Here is a 26,118-nt window from a genome sequence, read left to right as displayed (position 1 = left end):
CTACACTGCCCACTCTTAATTTCTCTCACCTTCATTTTCCACCTTGGCAGGTCTTGTTGGCTGTATTGATAGAGAAGCCCTAACATTCATTCTTGAGGCAAGGGTATAGCCATCAAACATAAACAGAATTGCTTCAAACTGCCTAGTCTTAATCATTTTATAGTAACTTCCAACGTAATATAGTCATATAGTTTAAGAAAACCATCTGATCCCAACTTATTACAACTTCAACTACAACCTATTTTTGAGACTGTGCTAGTTGGGATAAAGAATGTGTCCTGTAGGCTCACGTATCGCAATGCCTAGTTGGCTTTGTTGATCACCCAGCTGGCAAGACTCTAGGGGGGTGTAAAAGTTAACTTTTATTCTCCTGCCTCAACTGTTATTTCAGAAGTTTACTGCCTCCATCTGCAAGCCTAGGCCTAGTGCTGGAAGATTCTAGCCTCCATACAATCTAACCTAGGCCTAGAATGTTTTCAGCCGTTGAGACTTACTGCTGAATAGGCACACTCTTTCTTGTTCTTACTGAGCTCTGGGCTGGCTGGTTCAACTCAGCTGTCTGGCTCAAACTCCTCTCCCAGCTGACTTAATCAATCTGATTTCTCTCGGCCTCTGAATTACTATGCTTGGCCTCAAAATATCTCCAGCAATATGCTCTAAACTTCTGGCTCTTTCTCGTTCTCTGGCTCATTCTGTCTTCATCTGTGTCTAGTGTGTTCTCTCTTCAACCTCTCTCTGTAAAACTCTCCAGTAAACCTGCCTCCTTGCCCTCTCGTTCTGTGTTGCTCCTTAAGTAGCTTCCTTTTCCTCTCTCTTCTCTTGAGTTAGGTGTATCCTATTCTGTCAAATCTTCCTCTGATTTGTCATTTTTTTCTGCCACTCAATTAAACATCACCTTCAAACATGGGCGCTTCCTTCTGCAAACTTTACCTCCATTGTTTGGGATTAAAGGCGTGTACCACCAGGCTTAGACCTAAGCTTTTCCTTCCCAGAAGCCAAGCTGGCCTTGAACTCAGATCTGCTTGCCTCTATCTCCTGGATTAAAGGTGTGTTTGTATTCTAGCCAGATCACACAGACCTAGAAGGTCTTTCGATGTGATCTCTTGCCAGAGCAGCCATATTCTAAATGAACATTCCTTTAGAGAGAGGACATGAATTTTTAGAATTCTGAGCCTTGCTGGAGGAAGTGTGAACAACCGAGGGTACTCTGAGAGTCCGGAGTCTTGCCTCACTTCCAGTTCACCCTCTCTGCTTCCTGGGCATGTAGCTCAGATGTGGTCTCTTAGCTTTCCGCTCCTCTGCCATGCCTTCCCTGTCATTAGGTAACTAGCCCACTGCAACTCTTCCTTAAGTTACTTTGACCCGGGGATTTTCTCACAGTGACAAAGTAACTAATACACACATCTCCTGCTAAGGAGGCAATACCATTAACAACTATGTGGTGGACAGGTTTTCCACACCACAGGAACAGCCATGTAAAAGGCCGGAATGCCACTTGTCTCTAACACCTACTCAAGATTGCTTGCAATCTACTAGGTTATGTAAATTACATTTTGAAAAAGAGCTTTTCTTAGCAAAAACAAATTAGAATCTGTGTTCTAGCTTTGTTAAGCCACACAAAAGAAATAAAAGATAGGTTCAATGTAGTAAATCTTTATTGAGCTCCCACAGGGTGCATGAATTAAGGATCCGTAATTTACACAGGTAGAAAAGTGTTACATTAGCCCCCTCCCTTTTAAAATGCAAACTGCATCTTCTCTTTATAGTTCAAGTTAATTACTTAATGTGAGCAAGGCTCAGTTTGATGTTACCATATGTGAAAGGAATACTACAAACATTTTCCCTTCTCCAAATAAAAAGGGCTTTGTGCCAGAATGCACCAGCCTGTTCATCTAACAACAGCTGATCAAAAAGGCTGGAGAGTCTGGAAGAGAAGATGTTCCTGGAAGCACTGTGCTCTGAGGAGGGCTCATTCCCCAGAGGACAGCAACATGGAGAAGAAGATGAACTGGCTCAAAAATTACACTGAGATCCAGAAAGTAGCAGTCACAGCTTGGAAAGGTGGGGTGGGGCGGTAGGAGAGGTGACACTAACCAGCTAGACTGCAAGTGTGACGCAGCGGTTGTGAAGGTGCTGAGCTAAGCACGGGGTAATCCAGGCCCCACAAACAGAGCGCTTTTACCTCGTCAATTCTCCAGTGCACCAACTGTATTTTCAAGTATAGATCTGGCATTTGTACCGAACAATACAGAAGAGAAGCAGCAAGGAGAAGCTGTCAAGTATAGAGGACATGAAATGATCTCCAACCCTAGAATTCCCAGTCGGGGTCTCTGTCATCAGGAAACTCGCATTCCAGCTCACTCCAGGGCGACACTGGCGGCAGGGCCGCTGATGGCCTGTTATACGCAGGCGGCAGCAGTGAGAGTATAGAGTCCTGGCTTTCTTCTTTTATCTGTTAAAAAAGCCGAAAACAGTCATGTGGGCACACAGACTCAACACTTTTTTTTTGTTGTTGTTTTTCAAGACAGGGTTTCTCTGTGTAGCCTTGGCTGTCCTGGAACTCACTCTGTAGACCAGGCTGGCCTCGAACTCACAGAGATCCGCCTGCCCCTGCCTTCTCAAGTGCTGGGATTACAAGCCTGCACCACAGTGCCCAGTTAAGACTCAACACTTTTTATTAGCAATAAATAACTTTTAAAGAAATTATAAAACTTTAAAATTATTTTTTGGTCTTTTTCCTATAAATGCTTTTAGTTCTTATAAATCTTATAATTTTTCATCATAATTATTCTTCCCCATCATTATTTCTAGGTTAGACAGACACCAGTTTTTAAGTTGATGAAAATACAGAGTGTGTAAGAAAATATGCTGCTTTTACTCATCTGGTTTTGAAGAACAAAAGTCTTTTAAATATTCAATAATAAGGGCCATCAGATGGCTCAGCAGGCACAGGTGCTGAAGGCATTTGCCACTATACCTGAAGACCTGAGGCCCACCCCTGGGATCACACTGTAGAGTGAGAAAAGGCCTCCTGAAAGCTCTTCTCTGACCCTGACACATGCACGAACATACATCCATGTACACACACACACACACACACACACACACACACACACAGTATAAAATTAAACTACTAAAAATGTTTTCTTGCTTTAACTAATTTTAGAGGAAGGTTATTAGTAAAATTCTTGGTAACCCGTGTCCTATGAAATCAAAGGCTTTTGAAAACAGTATTTTAAATTATTTAAAATAATGAACAATGGACCAGCTCACCTGCTTGAAGAATACATGGGACAACAAACTGCTTGCTGATGGCCTGAAATTTTTGAAAAAGTTATTAGAAAATAAAGCCTAATATCAGAATATACATTTTTAGGTATATAATTACATTAGAAATGAGGTTTGGAAGCTGGGCTCAGTGGTGCATGCCTGTAATCCCAGCACTCAGGGAGGCAGAGGCAGGCAGATAGTTATGAATTTGAATCCAGCGCAGCCAAGGCTACACAAAGAAACCCTGTGTTGAAAAAAAAAAAAAAAAACCAATAAAAATAAAAAAAAAAAAGTGAGGTTCAGAACTATTAAAAATATTTAGAAAAAAGAACATAGATTAGAAGCAATTCTCAGCAACAGCCTTGACTGATAGGAAGAAATAATTCTGGAAATACCCTTACATTTAACCCATACTCAGCTGGACGTTGATGGTACATGCCTTTAATCTCAGCACTTGGTAGCCAGAGGCAGGCAGATCTCTGTGAGTTCCAGGCCAGCCTGGTCTACAGAGTGAGTTCCAGGGCAGCCAGGGCTACACAGAGAAACAGCGTCTTGCAACCCACCCCCAAATCACCAAAAAATCATACTTAACTTTTATGGTGCACACACTATTTGTAAGGAACAAAGGCAGGATGAAGGAACTTTAACAAATGTTAGATTCTCTTTCTTCTTTCTAAAATGCTAATGCTAGCATTTCATTATTTATACTACTAGTATATACAGTAAACAATACATAGTATATAGCATATGCTACATATATAATGGCATATAGTATATCTATGTCTATACTATATGCTAGGATTATGATTTGCTAGCATTAGCATTATATATGGATATATACTATAGATATACATACTACATCTACATATACTATATACCTATAGTATACACCTATATACTAGTGTATATAGTATGTATACTATATATATTTTTAATATATATAGATACATATGTAATCAGTATAATAGCAGCAAAACCATTTTATATGGCTTAGAAGATTCTAAAGGTGCCTTAACAGACTAAGAATTGATTTGTATGAGGTGGCTTGGCTGGATTCCATATGACTGAGAAAGGAGCCCAACTCTTCTTATTTTGAACCTGGAGTTCTTCATACTTGCTAATCACTCTGACTTGCTCTTAGCATTGATAGTCTCCAGATTAAGTTTTTGATCAAAAGACGTGAATTTATAAAAAGGGTAATATCACGAAACTGCTCTAAGAAATAAAGCACATATGTTTTGTGCTATTTAGAGGTGACCAATACCTTTTCTCAGGATCTTGCTGCAAACACAGCTGCACCAAGCTAAGAAAGGCAGGAGAGAAGGTTTTTGTGGAGGGCGTGTGGAGCCGGTCACTATGGACGGTGTGAGTTCCAGTGGAGACGAGCACACTCTCTCCAATCCCAGAGTCCACTCCTGACTGGGAGTTTCTCAGTCTAGAGTCTGACTGCGGAAGAATGCTGGCATCCAGCGGGCTATAGGGAGGACCTTTTAGTTTCTGTAATAGCATCTGGGGGAAGGGAAAAACATTTACAGGTAAAACACTGAGGCAAAAATGAGAGTAAAACTCTAGAGTCTAGAGCAAACATATTCACTGGAAGTTGTGCAGAGCTAAGAAAGCTATCCACATTAAGTTCGGGGGGTTCAGGAGCATTACCTGAGTCCTCTGCACGTCCTGGAAAGGCACCTGCCCACTGGCTAATTCACAGGCTGTGATCCCAACACTGTAAATATCCGACTTCACATTATATCCATGCAAGTCCTGAAAACACAATTTGAAGGCCTTAGTACAAATAACCACGAACGGCATAAAGGCGCCCTCTTGACAACGGATGGTGAACAATGGGGAGCCCCGGAGCACAGAATCAACATGTCCCCAACAGATGCCTTCGCAATTGAAAATTCCTAACACAGTTTTGAGAGGAGAAAAGGTCTCGTGGCAGCCAGTCACAGAAAAACGGGGACACAACTGTCCTTCAGTCAAACTCAAAGACATTTGAGACGCACAGACAACCCAATGCAACAGCCACACCTGACCTGTCTCAGCAGTTCTGGACTCAGCCACGGCTGCACTGAAGTGCTGAACTGTGGGAAATCAAACACAGCCCTATGCCTCTGTCCGTGCTTAACCAAACTATGCAGATGGGACAGGCCAGAGAGGGTCACCAGGCCATCACCAGAAATGAGGATGTGGCTGGCTTTAAAACTCCTAGAACAAAAAGAAACAATCCTAAGTACTAGGAATCTGGCCGATGAAGAGTGAATAAAATCTGGTGAGAACACACTCTTACACTCCCTTGGAAAGTAAACACCCTTTATAAAACAGCCCTGTACAGTTTGCACTGTGCATGACGTCTTCAAGGAGTCAGGGAACCCCTTAGGTACTTAATATAGTACCAGAACAGGGGAAAAGTCGCAAGGATACATGTTTGGGATTGTTAGAATTCTTTAAGAAATGAGATCAAATTATTAATTTTGCTATTTTAGGATGCATGGAAACATACCATTATTATTTAAGGTTAAATGCAAAACGATAGAGGCCTCTGTTGAATAACATCATTTATAAAGATATGTCTGTCATATTAAGGTCCTATAAATTATGCAAGAGCCTTAATTTTCCATCTAAAACACTAAATTTGGACACTAACAGAGTAGGACAGCCAATAATCTGGTGAGGCAAAGAAAACAGTTTGGAACCCTCAGTGAGAAGGCTGCTGGGAAACAAGCAGCCCTGTACCAAGCGCTAAGGAGATGAAAACAGCAGCAAGTCTACTCAAAGGTTAACTACGGAAACACAAGTTCGGAAGACCACAGGAGAACTGGTATTCAGTGTGGCGCTCGCACGGCTGAAGACCACTCAGAAAAGAAAAGGACTGTTGTACCTCACACAAGATAGAAACATGGAGTTAGCTGGAAAGCAGGTAGAGAAGCTCTACTTTCCTAAAAAGAACAAATCCCAGCTGATAACCCGGCCATGTGAGGCCTCCTGCCTACCCTCCCAGTAAGACACGCACTCTGTAAGTGTGACGCCAGCAAGCATACTGTTCACACTTCTAGTGAACGGACACAATGGCAGGCACCATTGATATCTACTGGCCCCTTCTATTTTCATTGATAAATTTCTTATTTCCTTCTCAACACTCAGCTGTTCTTTACTAAGGTCTCCTCCCTGAATGACTTCTTTTAAAATTCCTTCCTTTGTGTAGAATGTAAACAAGCAAATACCTATGGATACAGCCATTCTGGTGCAGGTAGTTCAACCCTCGTACTGCTCCGAAGAGAATATTTCTTATTAACGTTTCACTCATTCCATCAGGAAAGTAGGTCCTCAGGAGCTGACTTGCTGAACCTGAAAGAAAGCCCTGACATATTCAGATGAACACTTAAAGTGATTTTACTTTTTACTACGCTTTAAACATTCTTTTCAATCATAAGGAGACAAACACGTGTTACTCGAGTCTAGCCATTTTCCCAAGCAAATTTCCTTCAAGAATCACCATCACCAACACTACCACCACCATCAACCACCACCAGCACCACCAGCACCATCAACACCATCAACATCCTCACCACCATCATCACCACCATAATGTGGTACCGAGGCTTGAACCTAGAACCTCACACATGCTAGGTAATAATACTGCTACTGTGCTATATATCCTCAGCCCTCTTCCATTTTTTAATTTTAAGGTAGGATCTCATTTGAGTTGCTGAGGTTGGCCTTGAACTTATTCTGCAGCTCAAGCAGGTCTTGACTCGGCGTGATCCTCCTGTCACAGCTTCCCAAGCAACTTATAGCTCTATGTGCCACTAGGTCTGGCTAGAAATCTTTAATCCCAATCCTTAATTCTCCCTTCCCACTCCCTCTTGCTTTTCTTTGGAGAAAGTTATTTCTTTAGAGAAATAACTCAGAGGCAGAACATTTGCCTACCCGGCTCAAAGCTCCAGATTTCAACCATAGTCATAGTCATACCACACACACACACACACACACACACACACACACACACACAGTTTTTTTAGTGACTTTTTAAACCATAAAAGAATGTTTTTCAGTATTTCTGAATGAATGTCATATTTTAAATTTCGAATTCACTAGAGCCGTTCTAAAGAGCAAAGCTCTAGAATCCACTCACTTATTTATTCAGCGCACTTATTGAGCAATGTGCTGTGCTCAATAAAATAAAGCATAAATGATTACCTCCATTAAGAAGCACAGTAAGGGAGCTGGGCACACACACGGACACTTACAATTCAGTGACATCACTTCATAGCACAGTGAAACAGAGGCAAAGGCAGTGCACTTATGTGCATGAATGGTTTTTGCTTGCAAAACAACAGTTATTGTCTATTAGGAGAGAGAAGGAAACTGAAGGGGAGCCCAGAGTGTGCCAAGGTACAGAACTTCTAGTCTAAAACTCAAACTAAAACAAACAGAAATATATGAAGCAGAAATATACCATGAAATCTAAAATTGGCCACTAAATTTATAAATTAAAAGTAGTTAATGACAGATACAAGATCTCACTCGATTTTACAATGATAGCATCCAGGTTAAACAATCAGTTATTTTTCTTAAAACGATTTTCTTACCGTAGGCCATAAATGGAGAAATAACCCAAAGCCAGCTGCCAACAGTGAAAACTGTCCAATAAGTTGTAATATTGGGGTGTTGGAAAAAGTGAGATAGAATCACTGCTCTCTAGGAGAAATGTACAAGAGAAAAGACATTTAAAAGTCCCCTTTATCTTTCATCATAGCAGTGGCTGTGGTAAATACTCAAGGGAGTACATGAGCTTTTGCTTCTAAACTTCATACCTGCTCCAGAAAATACATGACACTGATCTGTTTTATAAGGTGCTTTTAAAATGTCAGAAACCCTGTCCAGAAGCACACAGTGAAAGAGCGTGACTCAGTTTGCCTCCAAGAAGAATATATTTAAATACTCTTAGTTTCTGTTGCAGCAATGTTTAAAAACATAAAAATGGGGACAGGAGCTGGAGAGATGGCTCAGAGGTTAAGCACTGGCTGTACTTCCTTCCAAAGGTCCTGAGTTCAATTTACAGCAACCACATGGTTCTGAGCCATGGTGGCTCACAACCATCTATAATGAGATCTGGTGCTCTCTTCTGGCCTGCAGGCAGTACAGAAATACTGTATAAATAATAAAATATTAAAAAAAAAAACGGGGACAGGAGAAATCATTGATAATACCATATCATGGAGAGAACCACTGTAACTATTCTGACATAGTTTTTCCTATTTTTTTCTATGCTGTTTATGTCCATCTATCTACCTATCTACCTACACATCTGCACATTAAGTGTTTTAAAAATATTTTTACATTTATTTATTTATCAGGGAGGTGCATGTACATGACACTGGTGGGAGCCAGATTGCAGGAATCAGTCTTCTCTTTCCATCAAGTGGGCTCCAGGGATCAAACTCAGATCGTGAGGTTTGGAATAAGTACCTTCATTTGCTGAGCCATCTCCTCAACCTCATACCAATATTTTAAAATTTGAGACAACACTAAAATAATAAATTCCCTGTTTGTATAAACTATAATATAAACAAAAAAATAATTTTATATGCCTGAAATATAATCCTATTAAAATTTATCAATTCTGAGGTTAATTTTGCTTATATGATAGAAAAGAAACCATTTTTTCCCCGTTTCTCTGGTTGTCACTAGATTGAGGGTGTTTCCAGTCTACAATGTAGCACTGAAATATGCCATTCACTTGAAGAATTCATATCACAGTATTTACGGGAGTTTGAATATATTTGATTTATCAGCTAATGCATCTCCCTTCCATGTATTTTTCCCAGTCTGGTGACTGTATGATTTAGTTAAATTTCTAACAGACCCTCCTCAAATAGACATCACAGCCAACACTTCCTTCCTTTCTGTCATTACCTGTAAGGCTTTCAGCCGTTCTTCGGTGCAGTTTTCCAGGTCTGTAATTTTTATAGTCACCAGAGTTCCCGTAGGAGTGTGTCGTGCGAGGTGAACAGAGGTCAGGTTGTCAAACCCTCTTCCTACAACCACATGTAAAACCCATGGTAACAATCAAAGCAGAAACAAAGTCAATACTGTATACATCAGCACAACTTAAAACTCCGTCTTTCAAAACCACTAAGAAGATGAAAGACTCCAGCCTCCTCTGTTCCATAGTGACAGCCCAGAGCTCAAACACTAGACTTTCCAACATCCCCACCCAGGCCATTCCCAGCTACCCAAGAGAAAGGTCATTATCACCCAGCCAGGTCCACATGGCTGCTCAGGAAGGCGGGGCCTTCCAAACCTGGGAGACGCAGCCTGGCTATCAGCAGTTTTCAATGGTACAAAGCTCAGGTCTCAGTCCTCATGTCTCAAATTGTCTATTTTGGGAATTTTGCCCACATGCACTATATATGTGCACCTTGTGTGTGCCTCGTATCATGGATCCCCTGGAACTGGAATTACAGGCAGTTGTGAGCTGCCATGTGGGTGCTGGGTATTGAACCTGGGTTCTAGCTTTAGGGAAAGCCAGTGCTCTTAGCTGCTGAGCCATCTCTCCAGCCCCTTTTTAAAATAATATTTTTATTAATTTTGAGAAATTCTTATATATATCTTGGTCATATTTAGCCTTCCAATTCCTCTTATGTCCACCCTCAGAGAGAGATTAAACTTTCTTTTCTTTACATCACCCTTAGTTTCCTGTCCACCCAATTTTGAGTTCTCTCCTTGACTTTCTAGTCATTCATCTTAAGGAAATGTCTTTGAAGGAACTAGAAGTTATATAGCTTATCGGACAGATTTTGCATAAAGGGTAATATGCCGTATGTTCTCAGGTCTCATATTTTCCTTCTACTGCTGTGGACCTGCTCGGCCTCGCTGTCTCAAAGGTCACGTAGCAGGCAACAGAAAGGCGCTCTGTGAACTCAGGAAGACACCTCCACCCCCAACACAGACACTCAGGGAGTGACGGCCAGTACATCATGACTCCTGTGAAGGATGAACCTGAATGAAGGTTTGTGTGTCAAACAGTAAGTACTCACTATGTTCAGACTCCACTCACTGGCTTTTTTGTTCACTCTTATTTATCAATCCACTTTCTTTTCTCATTATTGAAGTTTTACTTGGGTACTGAAAATTTTTTTTTTTTAATCAGGAGTGTACATTTATTTACCAATATACAAAAAATGCCATGAGGCTTGGCAAGGAACAATGAGAACAGTATCCTCTCCCCACAGTATTACTTTCTTCCACAGCTGCCTACTGCTCAACAGCTCTGTGTGTCTGCTATAGAGTGCTGGCTTTAGGGGTATCACAGACTAAAGGCCTCGTTTCTCTCTCAGACTCTGATGTGCTGAATAGTAACCAGCCCAAGAATCCATGGACAATTGTCTTTTTTTAAGATTTATTTATTTTTATGTGCATTGAGGCTTGCTTGCATGCATGTCTGTGTGAGAGTGCCAGCAGAGAAGCTGTTGACTGAAAATATTAAGAATGTCTGTATCTTCCAATTAAAAACTGAGGTACAGAGCTAAACAGAGAGTTCAACAGAGGAATCTCTAATGGCCGAGAAGCACTTAGAGAAATGTTCAATGTCCTTAGTCATCAGGGAAATGCAAATCAAAACTGCTTTGAGATTCCATCTTCTTCTGTCAGAATGGCTAAGACCAAAACCAAAAACTCAAGTGACAGCACATGCTGGCAAGGATATGGAGCAAGGGGAACCCTCCTCCATTGCTGGTGGGAGGGCAACTTTGTATAACCACTTTGGAAATCAATCTGGAACTTTCTCAGAAAATTGGGAATAGATCTAGCTCAAGAAACATCTTGGGGGTTGGGGATTTAGCTTAGTGGTAGAGCACTTGCTTAGCAAGTGCAAGGCCCTGGGTTTGGTCCTCAGCTCTGGGAAAAAAAAAAAAGACCCATCTATACCACTCTTGGGCATATACCCAAAAGATGTTCCACCATACCACAAGGACACTTGCTCAACTATATTCATAGTAGGTTTATTCGTAATAGCCAGAAACTGGAAAGAACCTAGATGTCCCTCAACCAAAGAATGAACACTACTCAGCTGTTAACAACAATGGCATCATACAATTTGCAGACAAATGGATGGAACTAGAAAACATCATACCAAATGAGGTAACCCAGACCCAGAAAGACACGCATGGTACTCACTTAGAAGTGGATAACCATAAGTACAAGATGACCATGCTACAATCCACAGACCCAAAGAGGCCAAGGAGGTCCCGAGGGAGGATGCTTGAATCTCACGCAGAAGGGGAAATAAAACAGTCATCTGAAGTAGATGGAGGGATGGAAGGGGATGGGAGATCGAGGTGGGGAGGGAAGGGGGACAGGAAAGGAATTTAAGTTGGTGGTGGTAGGGCCATCTCTGGAACAGGGGAGGCTCTTGGGAGTCATGGGTGTGACCCTAGCTGAGATTCCTAGCAGTAGGGGATATGGAGCCTGAAATCACCACCTCCTATAGCCAGATAGGACTTCCAGTGGGGGAAGGGAGACACCAACACACCCATAAAACCTTCAATCCAAAATGTCTTGCCTACAGATAGTGCAGGGATAAAAATGGAGCAGAGATGAGGGAATGATCAACCAATGACTGCCCCAACTTGAGACCCACCCCATGAGAAAGAGCCAACCCCTGACACTATTTGCTATGCTTGCAGACAAGAGCCTAGCATAACTGTCTTCTGAAAGCCTTTCTCCAACAGCTGTTGGAAACAGATGCAGAGACCCACAGCCAAACAATAGGTCAAGCTTGGGGAGTTTTGTGGTAGAGTGGGAGGCAGGTTTGAGGAAGCTAGAGGAGTTAAGGACACCACAAGAAGATCTACAGAGTAAATTAACCTGGGCTCCTAGGGGCTCACAGAGACTGAACCACCAACCAAAGAGCTTTCATGGGCTGGACCTAGGCCCCTACACATATATAGCAGATGTACAGCATGGTCAACACGTGGGGCCCCTCACAAAGAGAGTAGGGGTCCTCTCTGACTCTCATGTCTCCCTTTGGATCCCTTCCCCCTAACTGGGCTGCCTTGTCTATATCTATAAGATGGTCTTATATGTCTGTATCTGATAAGATTTCTACCCAGAACATATAAAGAACTTTTAAAATTCTATAAGAGCAAACAATTCAAAGTATTTGAGTTACTTTCATAGAGGATGGGTTTTTTACTTACTTTCAGTTTCTGGCACTGTAAATAAAAATTTCCCAACTATTCCTACACAAGTCATTAAGAAGATCTATCTTCCTTTCTTTCCGGCACATACCTACACGTGAGATTGCCAGGCTCTATGGTAAATAAATACAGGTTTAAATTTATGAGCTACCAAACTGCTAAGATGGCTGAGCTATTTTTGTAGTCTTAAAAAGAATACATGAGAGCTGTAGATGCTTGGCTCATTCACTCCCCAGAGCCTATAAAAGGCATCAGTCGATAAATTAATTAATCCCTCCATGAGGTCTGAGCCCTCATGTTCAAAAGCTCCACCTTTGATTACCAAGAACCACACCTTCTTTAACAGAATTTTCTCAGCAGGGTCTGATGTCTGCGGCAGAATATCCAAGCATGTGGCAATGCACTGCCAAGGCTTTGCTTCTGGTTACTCAGCTTCTTTTGGATTCCTCCAAACCTTTTCTTCTGGCTAACAATTCTGTGCATTAGCAATATTGTTCAAAACTTCCTAAGACAGCCAGAATTGTTCTCTGTGGTTTGTATTTAAGAAACAACAATGACAGAAAGTCCCAACTCCCTTTGAGAAGCCCTTTTTGCCATTATTTTTGACTCCCAAAGCTGTTCATCTGGTGCTCTATCTTCTCTACTCTGCTACTGAGCGATGAACTAAAATTAGTTAATTGGTTTCCATCCCCTACGCTAGGGGATAAATCTTTATACTAGAAGGCGTGTGCACATTATTAATCCGATTCAAAGCTTGGGAAAGGTATCTCTAACAGGCTCCTTCAGCAGAGTGTTCCTTCAACGCCTTCTACTGCCTGAAAAAGCACCATTCCATATGTGTTCACCTCCCAGAGAGGACGGACCGCAAACCAGAGCTTTTTTATGACCCCACACTCAAGAGTCACTGGCTTTTAGTGATTAATAAATGCTCCTGAATGTTCAGAGCAAATGTTTCACAAACGTAAAGCTATAAATAGGAACTGATTATGTTTTGTACTTAAGTGAGAATAATTTGTACAACAGAGTTTATCCTATAAACTAACAAGTAGTTTGGGTTAACTGGCATGACTGAAAACATTTATATGACTTGATTTAAATTCCTACACTGTAAAAATTAAAGCCATAAAAGAAATTTCCATCTGGCAGGCCCCACGTGTCGTGCGTGCTATGTGACCTTTCCCTGCCTGTTGTGGAATCTGGTGTGGTCTGTGGCCTTGTTCCTGCTGAGACGCTTCAAAGCCTTATTAAGAATGTCTGGGTCCCCACGAAACCCTACTATAGCCAGCTTTACCAGGAAATTTGGACAGGAATGGGGTTAACGACTTTCATCTTTTATAAAATCAGGACAGCTGATAAAAGAAATAAAGCATAGAAAGGCTCCAGTTCTGCACCTGCCCCTGGCCATCATTAACTGTTCCCTGAGTGGACTCAAGATCAATCACGTACTAAGCTTAAGTGCTGTTAGCTAGAAACACGGAACATCACTATAAACTTGTCTAAGTACCGTTCACAACGTGGCATTAATAAATGTTTGTGAGAAGCACCAAAAAAAAAAAAAAAGAAAGAAACTTCCTACAAAATGATACAAATAAGTACTTAAATTATCTAATGTTCTTTTTATTTTCTACATGTACTTCAATGGAAAAGTAATACTAGACAGAAATCTTAAAATATGAGTGATTACTTTTAGACAGACATAAAATGTATAGATCCATCTAACAGACCCAATTGAAATCCGGCTTTGTGCTGTGGGTGACAGCAAAGAAAGGCATGCCGGCAAACTAATCTCTGTGCCGTCAGCTTCATTTACAGTTATGGAATGGTAGTGATGTGCAGGCCAGGACCATTACCTATTTCCACTTGCAGTTCATAGTGAGAAACATTAGTGGAACAGATCACTTCATTGGCTCTAGCAGATGGAGGTGACCAGGAAATGGCTGGCTCATCAACCTGCATTTTTTTTACAAGATAAAAATAAAATAGAATAACCATCATTAGTATCCCATAGCAATATGAGGTCTCATAAGATGTTGGAGTCAGAGTCAAGTTCACATATAAATTTAGCAGCATTTTTTTATACAAGAAATAGAATAAACATTATTAGTATCCCAAAAGAAAACATTAATAGTTATCAGGAAGGTGCTGGAAGGTGGCTAAAGAAACTCTTAGAAAAAAAAAAAAGATTTATTTATTTATTATTTATATAGTATTCTGCCTGCACAACAAAAGAAGACAGTAGATCTCATTCTAGATGGTTGTGAGCCACCATATGGTTTCTGGGAATTGAACTCAGGACCTTTGGAAGAACAGACAGTGCTTTCAACCTCTGAGCCATCTCTCCAGCCCCTGCAGAAACTATCTTAAGATCTAGAAGGAATATACCACTTGCCAACTGATGTCAAAGAGATTTCAGCCTAAAGAGGGAAAGGCAGGAAAGTCAGATTTACAAAGAGCAAGAAGCATTTTCCATCTCAGTTTCCAGCAAAACTTGTAGAAGGTGCTAAGAGTAGATGCTAATTGCAAAGTGTGTTTGAGGGAGGAACTGCAAGAATGTGTGAGGGATATTCCAGGCTTTGCTCTTGCGCTGAGTCTGAGGTGTATGCTCTGTGTTAACAGTCAAGAGCAAACTCCACCCCACAGTCTACTAAAATAGATGAAGACTTTCCTATGATGAAAGGAAGTAAGAGAGAGGTCAAAAGAAAAATAAAACTAAGGAGATGGGAGCTCAGGGTTACAGGCCTCCCAGCTGAAGGTGCCCGTGGCAATATGAGGTCTCATAAGGTCAGAGTCAAGTTTGCAGCTAAATTTAGCAGCAGTGCAATATCACACACGGAGCAGAAAGAGGAAGCCCAACTCCATGGCATAATATGATATCCATGAGGCTCGCCAAAAGGACAGCAGGACACCGAAGGACACTTAGAATCTTTACAGCAGGTGGCAAGAATCTTGGGCCTCTCTCTAATGAGGAGAGAAGGAAGGGGGAAAACAGCATCACTATGTGTCAGAAATTGTGCTAATTCCTTTATATATCCAACTATTTAATCAGGAGAAATAGGTAGAGTTTGAAGCTAATAGATGGAGTTATACAGATCATGGCAAGTATGTTTCCTAAACTTGAGAGCAGACTGCTAACACTTTATTTCTGGTTAAGCAGAGATAAAGGTGGGTGATATCTAAGAAGAACCAAAGAATGAGAGAGAAATTCTACAAGTGAAAATAAGCCCAATTTGGGGTGGATGACAGTGTAAGTCAATTTGGTTTCTCTGGAACAGATGTAAAGAAAACATACAATAAAAAGAAGCATGTGTAACAATGTCCTAAAATTTAAAGGTGACAGCAATCTGTAAGTCTGTTAGAAATGCTAGAGACATAAAGCACCAAGGTTTACTTTTATGACTTATAAAATGGCATGGGAGGAGAGATGGCCCAGTGGTTAAGAGCACTCTTAAGAGCGTGCTGCTCTTCTAGAGGTCCCAGGTTCAACTCCTAGCACCCACACGGCTGCTTGCTATAACTGGGGTTACATCTGTAACTCTAGTTCTAGGGGATCCAATGCTCTTTTCTAGCCTCAGCAGGCACTTCACGCATGTGGTGCACATACATACATGAAGGCTAAACACCCATACACATAGAATAAGGCAAATTTTTTGAAAGAAAGGGAAGTGACATAATGTTACTGCATGATGGGCTGAATCAGCTCACCAGCCTGCCTCTAACTCCCTCCATCTACGTATTGCATGGTCTTCTTTATTTATTTATTTATTTATTTATTATTTATACAGCATTCTACCAGAAGAGGGCACCAGATCTCACTATAGATGTTGTGAGTCATCATGTGGTTGCTGGGAATTGAACTCAGGACCTTTGGAAGAGTAGCCAGTGCTCTTAACCGCTGAGCCATCTCTCCAGCCCTGCATAGTCTTCTTAAAACAAGAGGAAGCATATATGTACAGGCAAATATTCAAAGGCTGAAGGTCTTTTTGTTTGTTGTTTCTGAGACAGGGTCTACCTCCACAGCCCAAACTAACCCTGAACGTGCTCCCCCCCTGCTCCAGTCTCCGTTGCTATGACCACACACTGAACCACCAAACCCACATCCAAGAGCAACCGTTTTTACCAGTCATCCAGTCCTTCTTCCTTTAGTTTTGATTTTCCTTCCTTTCTTCCTTCTTTTTCTTTCTTTCTTTTCTTTTCTTTTCTTTTTTTTTTTTAAAGGAAAGGCCTCACTCCATAGCCTAGACAGGCTTGAATCTGTGGCAATTCTCCTGTCTCAGTCTTTCATATTAGGAGTACAGACATGAACTACCATTATCTGGCAAGAGATGCAATTTTCAAAAAGTAGAATACTACAAAGCAGCAAGTTTGAGGCTTCTGCACAGAAGCTGAGATCAAATGAGCAGAAGAAATATGAGCCATGAAGAAAATGTCATGGTAATCTTAAGAAGACAACATGGGTTTACAGAGACTGCTCATTGCAAACTAGCCTTTTAAATCTAGAGATTTAAAAGCAGAATTATGGCAGGCTCCTTGCCCTGCTTTCATTTCTGTTGCTGTGATAAAATACCCCGACAAAAGCAAACTTGGAAAGAAACAGTTTAATTTGGCTTATAGTTCCAAAAAAATAGAGTCTACCACAGAAGCAAAAGCAGAAATGCAGAAGCACAAGGCCAGCTTACACCGCATCAGAGGTCAGAGAGCAAGGGAGAGCAGGAAGGGAGAACAGGCCACAAAACCTCAAGGCTCACCCCAGCGATGTAGCTTCTCCACCAAGGCTCACCTCGTAAAGGTTCCATATCCCTCCCAAACCATAACACCAGTCGAGGACCAAGTGTTCAAACACATGAGCTCACGAAGATATTTCAAATTCAAACCACAGCCATCTTTAACCCAGGCAGTTGTTTAATGACTTCCTGAAGATGCAAAAGGCCTAATTTAGGAAGGAAAATCTGCTGGATCTCTCTAACAAGACTTCACAGAAGGCTGTCCACTGGTTTGGGATTTAAACCATGTACTGAGGTCTGTTGCTTAGCTATCTGAGTCAGAGCCTGGATTCAGACAGCAAACCCAGGGAATGTTCTTATTAGCCACACTGTTTACACTAATTGTCTTTAGCATCACCAGGCTTCAGTGAAGTGTCATGGGGAACAAAAATCATAATTAGAAATTGTATAGTTTCTAGTGGGGGACTAATGTCAGATGTCAAAGTACTTAAATTTGTATCATTTTAACCTAACATTTAATCCAGTGTACAGTATCCACCCTGACAAAAAGCTCTCAGTCACCAACAAGAGGCAACTGATAGTGTCTTCAGCAGGCCTGGGGAGGGCTCAAGAAGCCCTTTCTAAGCACTATTTACCAGTGTTCAGCAGGGCTCAATTTCCTTCACAGATCTTCTCCAGTCTGCTTTTCCACACAAGACGTCAAATCACACCTCTGCTTCCTTCACTTAAGATTTTTGTCTAACTTAAAATACAAAAGAGCTTCAACTCAGAGGTTACAAGAATACCAGCAAGGAAATTCCAGAGTTTCAGGTCTCAGTAACAGCACAGAGACAAGTCATGTGACTGAGTTCCCTCAGCCTGAAGGGCAGTAAGGGTTGGAGACCATCTCCTATTACACAAAAAGGCAGGTAACTTAAAGATAGAATTTTGGTGAATAAAAATGGCAATGGTTAAAGCAGGCCTGAGATAAATTATAAGCAAAAATAACTGGAATTACCTTATGTAGTAACAAATTTTTCAAAGCAGGTTTCATTGTATAGTAAAAATTGTAGTATAAATCCTGATTTAGAGGAGTAAAAATTTCAGAGACATATTACCAAGTATGTCCCTTTAAATATCACCTAATATGTCAGACACTGCTTAGGAGGGACCATGATATGTAAGACAAGGAACCTTCCATGAGAATCACGCTATGGTTGAAGACACACAGACCTCACAGCGCAGTAACAACTGTTTCACGAGAAGGTCTTAGGTGACAACACAATGAAAGAAAAAGGACCCAAGAGGGAAGAGTTACAGATACACAATCTGAATTGATTCTTTATGGATGAGGAGAAATTTCAGGGGAGGGCAGAAACAAGAGTGTTTTAAGCAGCGAGAAGAGAATATACCAGTAAGAAAGGAGACTCAAAAACTGGTCACATACCATACCATTGGGAGTCAAGCTGGGAGATTTGGACTTTACCCATTGGCTTCAAAGCAGCAGCAGCAAGCATCTTGGAACAGTACTGAAGGCTAGTGTGACTATTGTAGGAGAGGCTGCAAGGGTGAACACACTACAGGCAATGACTATGCCCAACAGGCCAGGTTGGAGATGGGACTGAGTAGTGGGCTCCTGCTCCCGAAGGGAGGTGTGCAGGCAGCACGAGGAGAACTCTGATGTTTCTAGTATGCATGACTAATAGTCAGCCTAATCGAGTTAGCCAAATCGAGAGGTACAGGGGCTGGTAAGATTTGGAAGCAGATTAAAGTTTCAGTCAAATCAGTAGAAATACCCTGGCAAATCTAATCAGATGTCGTCCATTAATAATGCCAGGGCCCAGGGAAGAGTAAGTCTGGTAGTAACCATCTCCGCTGAGAACAGCCAAGGCAGCTCCAGGACAGCATGAAACCTCAGCCCCTGGAACCATAGGAATGGATGACACTGCTCAGGGAGAGGAGGTTAAGAGGTCAGTCATAGGCTCTTAGAGACCAGCAGGAAGAAGAAAGAGTGAGAACAGAGCTACGACGATGAACATTACAGAAGGCAAAGGACAAGCATTAGCCATGTCAACCATTTTCTTACCAAGTGCTGATGGATACTGGTTTCTGACTGTTTTTCGGGTCTGAGTGATTCAACTCGTGTTCGTGAAGCACAGAAACAATCCTGGAAGTCAGAAATACATTAGATAAGCGAAAAGTGCGGTGCACACACAGTGCTAGCCTGTGTGTAAAGAGCTGGTGCCAGAGCTGGGAGAAAGAAAGAGACAGCCCAGACGGAGTCCTCATGGGCATGGGACAGAGAAGTAGCCAGGTGCACATCGCTTGTGTTCAGTGCCATCTCTGCTCTTCGCATCACTTTTCTTGCGGTTATCAATCTATTTTAACTGTTGTTCTTAACTTCTAAGTCTTTTAGCACCACAGAAATTTGCCAAATTCCTGAATATTTGGCTAAAAATTATCTCCTATTAAGCTAAAAATTATTCTGCTGTAGCCAATATATATATATTTTAGACAGAGTTTCTCTGTGTAGCTTTGGCTGTCCTAGACTCTAGGCTGGCCTTGAACTCACAGAGATCCGCCTGCCTCTGCCTCCCTGAGTACTGGGATTACAGGCGTGAGTGAGCCACCACTCCTGGCTTGTATACAATATTAAAAATTTTTCCTTATATTGTTTTCCTAAATATAGGCATCATGTTTTCCTACTTTAAATAATGTATTTCATTATGAGCACAATGACTATATTTGTAACCAATTTTGCTTCTGAAGGTGACAAACATGTCCAACTCAAAGCAAATTAAGAGACTTGCTTCTATTACCAAAATTTACATTTTCCTGAGTATCAATTCATAGTTTTACTATTAGGTATTGCCTATAATGAAATGTAGTATCTATATGTTATCTATCCCATCAGTAATTAGTGGAGTGATACTGATCTATTTAGAAAGAAAAAAGTATAAGCACATTATAGGAGAGAGACTTTTTTTCTTCTCTTTTTTCTTTTCTTTCTTTTTTTTTTTTTTTTTTTTGTTTTATGTTTTTTCAAGATGGAGTTTCTCTGTGCAGCCTTGGCAGTCCTGGACTTACTTTGTAGACCAGGCTGGCCTCGAACTCACAATGATCCACCTGCCTCTGCCTCCCAAGTGCTGGGATTACAAGCATGTGCCACCATGCCTGGTTTATGAGAGACTTTCGTGATAAATGATTTTCAAGTGTCTCATCAACACATATGTCAGCACTGAAACACAGTATCATGTGAGCCTCAAAGTCCACCCATGTCTGCTAACACTTTATTGTCAGTTACTTAAAAGTACTCACATTTATTTCTTCTAGAATACACAGAAATGTCTCAAATTGGTGTTTTCCAGCTAGGCCAATCAAGTAATCATTTAACATGGACTCCAGTACTCTGAATCTCAGAATCCGCATCACTCAGGTGAAGGGACTAGTGAAAAGGGCATTACACATCTTTTCTCACTTGCAACACCATGTAAACCTGTCAATCTTAAAATTCCTTGAGGACAGGGATCAACAAACTATGGTCCAGTACACATTCAGAGTTTTAATTGTTTTCTTTTTCATTTCCACACTGCTGACAGCTGCTTTTGAGCTACGAGGGCAGAAAAGCAACAGCATGTTATTATCTTCTGGCCTTTACAGAAAGTATTCGCTGACCTCACTTTAAAGAATGAAGCATTTCAATATATTTTCCAGATGCACACATTTACAGCAAATGTGTTATGTATTTTCCATAGAAAGCAACAATAGTCTCCTAACTTTATAGTTCTACCTCCCAGCCTGGGTGGCTGTTACAGCAGAATGGCAGGATGAGTCCAAACATTGGCTCTAACTTTTGGCAATCATGAGCAAACTTAAATGAGGGTGCTGCTGCCTGCCCTGCCAAGCTCACACAATTTTAAAGAGCAAGATCACTGTCCTGATGTTAACCTTTCCAATACTGTAGTGAATATAACCAAAAGTCCTCAGGCTACTTACTCTAAAGCAGATGTTATGTATCTAATATACAAATATATTATATTATATTATAAGCATTGTAGCTTACATAATGCAAGCATTCAAAAAAAAGTTTTTTCAGATTAAGTCAAATGTTTCTTTTTAAATGCTATCTTACCTGCCTTGGAAAACACATTAGAATTTATAAAAAGGATTTCTGAAGTTTTAAAAGAAAATCCATAACTAACTAATTAAAACTGGAATCTAAGAAAATATATATATGAAAAAATGGGTTTGGAACTAAGAATTGGAATAATGGGTATATTTGAAAAGAAAGTGCAGGAGAAACTCACTTTGAGAAAGACAAAATTCATTGAGAGTTTACATCATCCTCAAGACCACATGTCATTCAGGTCAAAACATCTGAATGTCTTTTTGTTCCAGATCTGATTACTCTGATGGCATAAAATTATAACAAGACTTACCAAAAGAGACATTGAATCGCTTTAGTTCACAGAAAGTGACCAAATTCCATCTATTTTCAAAGATTTTTGCTTTATCTTCCCTTCCAGTTGCAGATGTATCCACTAAAAAAAACAAAAGCAAAATTACTTAGATTTACATAAACTCCTTGCAGAACTAGATGTCATAGCTGACCAGATATTTAGGCTGAGGCTCATTGACACAAAGACCAGTGACATCCCTGAGTGGCTTTAAAAAGCACTGTTCTGAAAGGCAGGAAGCTAAAGAGAGTTTCCACGTCCAAAGTCTCTTTCTCTCCTTTTCTGCCCTGAACAAGCATGAAGGGATACAGACAAGTGATTTTGGACCCTCTTTATATAAGGAGTGCCACTTGCAAATAAATTCTAATAATCTCTAATGACTTCATTACAAGTAAACTTGGAGGATCTTCAAAGACATCTGACTAACCACCTCCTAACTCGTCAGGTCCAGGATTCACAAATCTGAAACACGATTTATAATGGGCTAAAACGAATAAATGCTTGTTGCCACGTGTTTAGAAAAGAGACTTCCTGGTTTCCATGTAAAATGATGTTTTCACAAGTTGAATCTCTTACTTTATGATTTTTGGTTCTCAACTATATCCAACTTGGAATGTTGACAGACACAAATTATATGTATTATTCTGCACAACTCCTGTGCATTTTCATTCACAGGCTCAGCATTCCAGCAGGGTAACGTCTTGAGGTTCAAGGAGCTACCAAATCACCACCCAGATCTTGTGCGTCTCATCCAGTAGTGAGGGCAATGCTGCTAGTGATGGCCATTCCCTTCTAAACACCATTTCCTGAAACTGGGTTTCATTGCTTCATTTTAGTCAAAGTCCATATTTGACCAAGGCTTCTACAGATAGTTAAACAATATGAGAAAAAGAAGATTTTATAGACCATAGATGTTATAAAGTACTATCCAATTTTATTGCTGAGGGCAGAAGTGGATGTTCGCAGGGCAAAGGTAGAGGAAGGGAAAGAAGGGCCAGAAAGCTTATTATTTTGTCACCTGAAAAGCATTGCTGTCAACTTAGGGTGGGGGCGGGGCCTGGGTATGAGGTGAGGAAAGCTATGCCTTGCTGCCTACCCTCCAAGAGGACTGAAACCAAATGAATGTACACAACACTTTATATACACTCTGTGTGTAAAAGACAAATGCAGCTGGGCAGTGGTGGCACACATCTTTAATCCCGGAACTCAGGAGGCAGAGTTGAAGGCCAGCCTGGTCTACAGAGCTAGTTCTAGGACAGCCAGGGCTACACAAAGAAACTCTGTCTCAAAACAAAAACAAACAGACAAAAAACCCAAAAGACAAGTGCAACACCTTAAGACACAATATTGAGGCTCATACGGAAAGCAAGCTGCCAATATCTGAATAACAGTGAAAATATTTATAGCTTGTGACCCAGGAGAAGCCAAGGAGATATCAAATACCAAAAGAAACCACACACGGAAAGTTTGTATTCACACACTCAGTGAACAGCCAGTATGGGAAAGGCACTGCAGGCTAGTACCAACACCGGCTCTGACCTGCTGCCGACCACCTGCGGCGGAAAGCTCTTGTGACTAACTTAATTTCTGTGGATATCATGATTCTGCACCTGCCTTTCACTTAGTATCAGCAAGTTGTTAGTGAGTCTGTTGCTTTAAACCACACAACAATTTAAAAAAAAAAAAAAAAAAAAAAAACAGGTCACAGGTCACAATCTTCTAGAACTGTTACTACCCAAAGGATTGCTTCTTTCTGTGGGGTGGTTCAATCTCGGGAATTTTGCCTTGGATAGACCACACTGTTAACAGATAAGTTTTCAAGACATTTTGAGGTCAAGGTCGCAGCTGTACCTGGCAAAGGAATGGAGTGAAGGATTTGCTGTTAGTTTTTGCTATCGCGCTATGATTAGAAATCCTAAAAAAAAAAAAAAAAAAAAAGGCGTGCCTTTAATTTCAGCACTCAGGAGGCAGAGATAGTAAGAAGCAGGCTATCAACGCAGTGAGACCCTGTCTTTAAAATGTGTATATATGTGATATGTATATATATTTAAGGAGCCTGTATTCCCAAACCCATTGGTCAGTACCTCAGTGTAGCCCCTTCAGTTGTACCTAAAAAGCTAATTACAAGAAAGCTTCATAAATAATCTAATTTGTTCCATAATATCAAAGTCACACCTGAAGTCTTTCATTTGAAAAGTTGACGCTTTAAACGGACACCAAAGGGGCTATGTATTTACAGAATCTACCGATTCTCTTTGTCGGGCATCAAAATTACCATAATTCTCAAGGTGATCTTGAAATCTCCTAAAACCCTAACAAAGATCACAGCAACGCACACAGCTCAGTAGCATTTACCGAACTTAGTATCATGACTCACGGTTTCAACAAATATTTGCGGAGCGCCAAGCACTGTGCTAGGTGGGTGCTGTCACAAACCGCAATCAAGTGTGGAGGAAAGGTATTTGACACAACAAACCCACGAGGGGAAAACAAACGTAAACACCGAAGGCAAAAGGGCGCCTGGACACTGAATTTTGGGACAAGGTCCCTTCGAAGTCTCCGAGCACACAGAGTTTGGGAAGCCGCCAAGGCCTGCGTGTGCCACAAAGGTGAGAGCCGGGGGCGGGGGTGGGTGGGTGTCTGGGCTCCTGCACCTGGCAGCGCCGCTGGGCACTCGGCCGCGGGGCGCCTGGCACGCGCGGCGCGGGCTACCGCAGACGCCGGCCGGCCGAGCTCGGCCCCGCAGCCTTCCGCCGTGCCCCCACCGAGCTGCGCTCCCTAACGCCCCCCGCGTCCCCGCACCGTGCCCTGCCCGCCCGCCTCCCTGCATTACCCCGGCGGCGACCCAGGCCGGCGACTCTCCGGGCGGCGGGCGCTGGGGGGAGGCGACACGCGCGAGCCTCCGGACTTGCCTCGCGGAGGAGCGGGGCGGGCGAGCACACCAGGCCCGCTTCCAGCGCGGGCCTCGGGGCACAGAAGTGCAGCGCGGCCGCGTCGAGGCTCGTCGGCCTGGACCTCTAGCCCTAGCCCCGGGCGACCGAGGGGACGGGATCTGCCCCACCCCGGCGGGGTCGGGGCCGCCGCTCCGCCCCACCTCGCCTCCAGCCTCCAGCTGGGCAGTGAGGAGGCGGGGTCCCAGAACTGTAGGCGGAACGGAAAGGAAACTACAGTTCCCAGAAGACCTTGCACTGGGGCCGCAAAGGCTACTGGGAGAGTGGGTTTCCTAGCTTTCCTAGCAGAGTAGGGGCTGCCATTGACCCGGCGTCACTGCAGATCCAAGGTCGCCGAATGATGATGTGAAAAGCCGCCCGCCAGTGCCTGCCACGCCCGTGCGGTTAGCTGCGGCGGCGGCAGCTTCGGCTGCTGCTCTCAGGCTGCCGCAGCGTTAGGGACTTCTTCCTGAGCGAGTGCGGGCGGAGGAGCGACGACCCCGGGCCGTCCCCGTGAGTAACCTTCCGCGTGTGACTAGAACTTGCTCTTGTCAACTTCTCCCGAAGGCAGGGGAGCCTTCCTGCCCCCGTCCCTCCGGTCCCCGGAGGTCACTCGCGGGAGGTCCCCGCCCCGAGATGGGAAAGGGATGTTTTCCGAGTGTGGGTGCAAAGTGATGGGAGATGGGCGCTAGCCTCCGGGTTCACCCCATCTGCACCTCCGAGGATTGGCAGCTTCCCATCCTCTGCCAGACAGCATCCATCTGGAGGATGAGTGGCTTTAGTGTCTGGACGTTAAACCCTAAGCTGTCGGTGGCCATCTGTGATATGAATGGGAGGAGAGGACGCTAGAAAGGGCTCTTTCTGTGTAGGGCTTTTCTTTGCAATTGATTTAGAGCCAGACGTCACATGTCTTTTAAAAGAAAAATGGAAAGAGATAAAAAAAAAAACAAAAAACGTGGACTTTAGGTTGAAGTGAAAAGAATGAATAATTGGCAGGTGGCCTTTCCAGTGCCAGCACTTCTGAGTCCCAAACTTTTTTTTTTTTTTTTAAATCACAGTTATGGTAGTGAAGTCAGTTCCCTGCTTGTGCACCTTTTTCTGCATCAGGAAAGATGGTAATTTTTCGCTGGAAATTCACCTCGCTTATATGGACCACAGAACGAGATGAACTGGACTCAGAGTTCTTGCTCTGCCTTAGTAAAAAATTTTGTGACCTTCAAATCTTTGCTGTCCTATTAAAAGTCTGAGCCACAGTGATCTCCAAGTAGAATATTAATGGTGGTGACATGACACTTGAAAACAAGTTGTGAAGGACATTTGGTGGTGGGGAAGGGCTAAATTAAAAGCACTTTATCATCTCAGCAACCATCCAGCTTTCTATTTTTAAAAGTAAGTAGTATCCAGCAAGGCTCAGACGTGTTTAACCAGCAGCACATACCTATGTGAAAGACGGTGTCTTTCATCTTACACATTTTTACTTATGTGATGGAAGGAAGAAGGAAAGAATCAGTGTCTGCATACTTGAAGTCTGCCAGGCACCCAGTTCAGCGTTTTCCGC

General features: G+C 42.2%; 2 protein-coding genes and 1 pseudogene across 5 annotated transcripts in view; 2 read left to right on the top strand and 1 right to left on the bottom strand.

The window, feature by feature from the left end:
- Positions 1-1,637: 1,637 nt before the first annotated feature.
- Stradb (STE20 related adaptor beta) lies at positions 1,638-24,749 on the bottom strand. 3 transcript variants are annotated; one of them, XM_021652167.2, is made up of 12 exons: positions 24,464-24,749; positions 21,613-21,714; positions 19,260-19,340; positions 14,324-14,423; positions 9,190-9,311; positions 7,863-7,971; positions 6,495-6,618; positions 5,307-5,478; positions 4,927-5,031; positions 4,535-4,779; positions 3,274-3,316; positions 1,638-2,452 (listed from the first exon to the last, which is right to left on the bottom strand). In XM_021652167.2, exons 2-12 carry the CDS (start codon positions 21,622-21,624, stop codon positions 2,309-2,311), a joined length of 1,257 nt encoding a protein of 418 aa, XP_021507842.1. In that variant the 5' UTR covers positions 21,625-21,714; positions 24,464-24,749; the 3' UTR covers positions 1,638-2,308. The 3 variants fall into 3 exon arrangements, with proteins under 3 accessions (XP_021507842.1, XP_060224409.1, XP_060224410.1); XM_060368426.1 differs by having other exon boundaries at positions 24,543-24,739; XM_060368427.1 differs by lacking the exons at positions 19,260-19,340; positions 21,613-21,714; positions 24,464-24,749 and adding an exon at positions 11,452-11,572.
- Positions 12,237-13,884, top strand: LOC110557658 (ATP synthase subunit ATP5MJ, mitochondrial-like; annotated as a pseudogene).
- Positions 24,106-26,118, top strand: part of Trak2 (trafficking kinesin protein 2) — a 61,718-nt gene continuing 59,705 nt past the window's right edge. Inside the window, exon 1 of one of the 2 annotated variants that reach the window (XM_060368423.1) lies at positions 24,106-24,239. The gene's annotated coding sequence lies outside the window, so the exon portion shown is untranslated. Of the gene's footprint in view, positions 24,240-24,903; positions 25,074-26,118 lie in introns of those variants that run through there. The other variant, XM_021652166.2, reaches the window with a different exon arrangement.

The sequence above is a fragment of the Meriones unguiculatus genome, chromosome 15, assembly GCF_030254825.1.
Source record: "Meriones unguiculatus strain TT.TT164.6M chromosome 15, Bangor_MerUng_6.1, whole genome shotgun sequence".
NCBI lineage: Eukaryota > Metazoa > Chordata > Mammalia > Rodentia > Muridae > Meriones > Meriones unguiculatus.
Note: the sequence above shows the minus strand (reverse complement) of the source record. Positions and strands in the feature narration are given on the sequence as shown.

Excerpts from the sequence above, each read along its gene's own strand:
- Stradb (XM_021652167.2), bottom strand. Across the intron at positions 14,424-19,259 it reads CCAGTATCCATCAGCACTTG|GTTGATGAGCCAGCCATTTC; the intron begins GTAAGAAAATGG and ends AAAAAAATGCAG. Across the intron at positions 5,032-5,306 it reads GTCCAGAACTGCTGAGACAG|GACTTGCATGGATATAATGT; the intron begins GTCAGGTGTGGC and ends TTGTGTTTTCAG.